General features: G+C 39.1%; 1 protein-coding gene across 1 annotated transcript; it reads left to right on the top strand.

The window, feature by feature from the left end:
- Positions 1–363: 363 nt before the first annotated feature.
- On the top strand, positions 364–2,698 carry LOC133867903 (homeobox-leucine zipper protein HAT5-like). The gene is made up of 3 exons (XM_062304676.1): positions 364–895; positions 1,690–2,087; positions 2,181–2,698. Exons 1-3 carry the CDS (start codon positions 769–771, stop codon positions 2,604–2,606), a joined length of 951 nt encoding a protein of 316 aa, XP_062160660.1. The 5' UTR covers positions 364–768; the 3' UTR covers positions 2,607–2,698.
- Positions 2,699–2,969: the final 271 nt, after the last annotated feature.

Here is a 2,969-nt window from a genome sequence, read left to right as displayed (position 1 = left end):
TAAAAATAAAAAATATGTGTTGAAATTTCTTTACTGGTTCAGATTTAAATTAAATCTGAACCATTAACTTGAAACGATTGGAGGCAGGTATATTTTAAAATATGCAAGTGTGAGTATGTATAGCATTTTTCGATAATTTGGACTTGAACCCAGATTTTTTTTTAGCATGATAAGGATACTCCTGTTTCCAGAAAAATCCCCTCTCTTCGAGACCTCGGTGCTTATATGGCCCAAATAATATGAGAAAAAGACATTGCCAATAATTATTTATTTATTTACGATTTCTTTTATCCTTAGTAGGGCATTAAGGTAATTTCACGTTCATCCTGTTCACTCTTCCACAAGAAAAGAAAACCTCCGGTCCTTTCACCTAGCTCCTTATTAACCCCATCAAGCTCTCCAACCCAGAGAAGAATCTCTGTGTCTCTCTCTCCATCAAAGTCCTCAACTTTGAAGCTCTCCCATCCAAACAGAATACTCTGCCTAACGCACAACGCTGTCTATCTTCTGTCTCTGGTGAGAAAAAATTTTTCTGACGTACTGAATGTACCAACGCTGTGTCTTCTTCTTCTGCTGAGTGGTGGGTTTGAACTCTCCCCACTCTCGAAATTCCCACATTACAGTGATCCTCACCATCATCTTCTTCCGCCAGATGCTTTAGAGTTACAATCTCTGAAGGAAAAGTCTGTGTTCGTTGCTTTGGCTTTCTCGAATACTACCGTTTACATTCCCCTGGGAATTCAAATACAGAACTGAAATAAAGAAGCTATGGCGGGTGGTAAAGTCTATGTGGGTGCTTCAAACATGAACGTCTTACTTCAAAGCGAAAGGCTTCCTTGTTCTTCTGAGGTCCTTGAGCCTCTCTGGATTCCCAGCTCTGAACCCTCTTTGCACGGTAATTTTCCAAACCTGTGGTGCAATTTTTTCATTTGACTTTGGGCTTTGGGAGATATTATTCAGCCCGTTCCGTGCCTTCTTTGTATTGGGGTTCTTGCGTTATCTTTTTGTTTTTTCATCTTCTTTTTTATAATAATAAGCCTCTCTTGTAATATTTACCAATAGGTATTTCTTGCTTGATACTGGAGATGAGCTGTTGCTTCAGTTTTAATGCTGGGAGTTCGTGTTTGTTGATCTTGATTGTTTCCTATTTTTCATTGGTGTATTTTTTATTATGCCTTTTATCTCTGTTACGTGGCTTTATTGGTGAAATTCGAATATTTATTGATTATTTTGGTTGCGAAACAGAGTAACCCCTGTTATGCCAACATATTGAGATGTAAAGCTTGAAGCTTTCATAGTGTGTGACGTTAAGCCGCTGTGTCTGTTGCGTGTGTGTTTTAATGTGTTCTCACTGTGGTTTATCTGCCTTGATTGTTGATTTTTTTGGGATTATGCCTGGTAGCAGATGCTTTTGGTTATTAAATTCATTAGATTTGTTTCATGTTAGAGAAGGAAACAAAGTGGGGATTAGTTGCATAAAGTTATTTCATCATTTTTTTTCTTTTAAAAAAATAAAATAAAATAAAATGTTTCCAAGCAATTGAGATAAAAACCACCCCCAAATCCATTCCTTTTGCGTACGCAGCGTACCCATCCATGAATTTTGCATATGGAGTAACCAAGACAAGAAAGAAATTTAAGGAATTTGAAACGCTTATAACCATCTAATTTTGGGTGTCTTCAATTCAGCTTCAAAATCCATGGTTAATTTTGAGAAGGTTGGTGGAGGAGACAACACTGCTAGCCCATTTTTCCAACCGCTAGGTAGCGATGAAAATGGTGATGAGGAGGATTGTGATGGGTGCTTTCATCGACCCGGAAAGAAAAGGCGGCTTACAGCCAATCAAGTTCAGCTTCTTGAGAGAAATTTTGAAGTGGAAAACAAGCTTGAACCAGAGAGGAAGATCCAACTCGCAAAGGAACTTGGTTTGCAGCCTCGGCAAGTTGCCATATGGTTTCAAAACCGGCGGGCTCGTTTTAAAACCAAACAACTGGAAAAGGACTATGACTCGTTGAAAACCAGTTATGATAGGCTCAGGGTTGACTATGACAATCTCCTCAAGGAGAAAGAAAGCTTAGAAAATGAGGTAAATCCTAGACGCTTGCTCAACAATTACTGGTTAGGATTAAAACTATACCCTTTATCCTGGTTGACAGGTTCACTGTTTCATATGCTACAGGTTAATTCCCTGAGGGACAAATTGCTTGATAGAGAGAAAGGGAAGGAAAATGAGGAACCACTTGATGCCTGCAAGTCATCAAATGCAGAGCGCCAAGAGCCAAGTCTCAATGCAGTTTCTGAAAGGGTGTGTAAACAGGAAGATGCAAGTTCAGTGAAAAGTGATGTTTTTGACTCGGATCGGGATAGCCCACATTACACTGATGGGAACCACTCTTCATTGTTGGAGCCTACGGACTCTTCTCATGCCTTTGAACCAGAGCAGTCAGATTTCTCACAAGACGAAGAAGACAATCACAGCAAGATCCTCCTGCCCCAAGCATGCTTTCTAAAAGTTGAAGATGGATGTAACGATGTCCCGCTTGCAAATTATTGGAATTTTGGTTTCCCAGTGGAAGATCAGCCCCTTTGTTTCTGGAATTACTGAGTTATCATGTCACTTTAGCTTCTAAATTATGTTTAAGCACTTAGTTGTAATTATGTTTAACGAGCAATAAATCCTATTACCTTGACATTGTTTCTCTTTTGGGTTTGAGATTCTTTGCGTATCCTGATAAGCATATTTAATACTAAACAAGAAATAACACCCAACAAGAGAGAGACCCAATGTGAAACCCAGCTGAGAAAAGAAAATATCTCGACAAATGCTCAATGCATTGGTAATTTTCCTCGACATGAAAAAGATGGGGAAATTCTTGCCAAAAAGTCAAGAATTCGGTATGGTTCATCTTCAAGAAGTTATTTGATTGGCGTAGACTTTGAGGCCCCTACAGCTTCCTGTGGATGCTGA

This window comes from Alnus glutinosa, chromosome 1 (genome assembly GCF_958979055.1).
Source record: "Alnus glutinosa chromosome 1, dhAlnGlut1.1, whole genome shotgun sequence".
NCBI classification, from domain to species: Eukaryota; Viridiplantae; Streptophyta; class Magnoliopsida; order Fagales; family Betulaceae; genus Alnus; species Alnus glutinosa.
This window is presented reverse-complemented; position numbering and strand designations above follow the sequence as displayed.

Excerpts from the sequence above, each read along its gene's own strand:
- LOC133867903 (XM_062304676.1), top strand. The coding sequence starts at position 769 with ATGGCGGGTGGTAAAGTCTATGTGGGTGCTTCAAACATGAACGTCTTA. Across the intron at positions 896-1,689 it reads CTCTGAACCCTCTTTGCACG|CTTCAAAATCCATGGTTAAT; the intron begins GTAATTTTCCAA and ends TCTTCAATTCAG. Across the intron at positions 2,088-2,180 it reads AAGAAAGCTTAGAAAATGAG|GTTAATTCCCTGAGGGACAA; the intron begins GTAAATCCTAGA and ends CATATGCTACAG.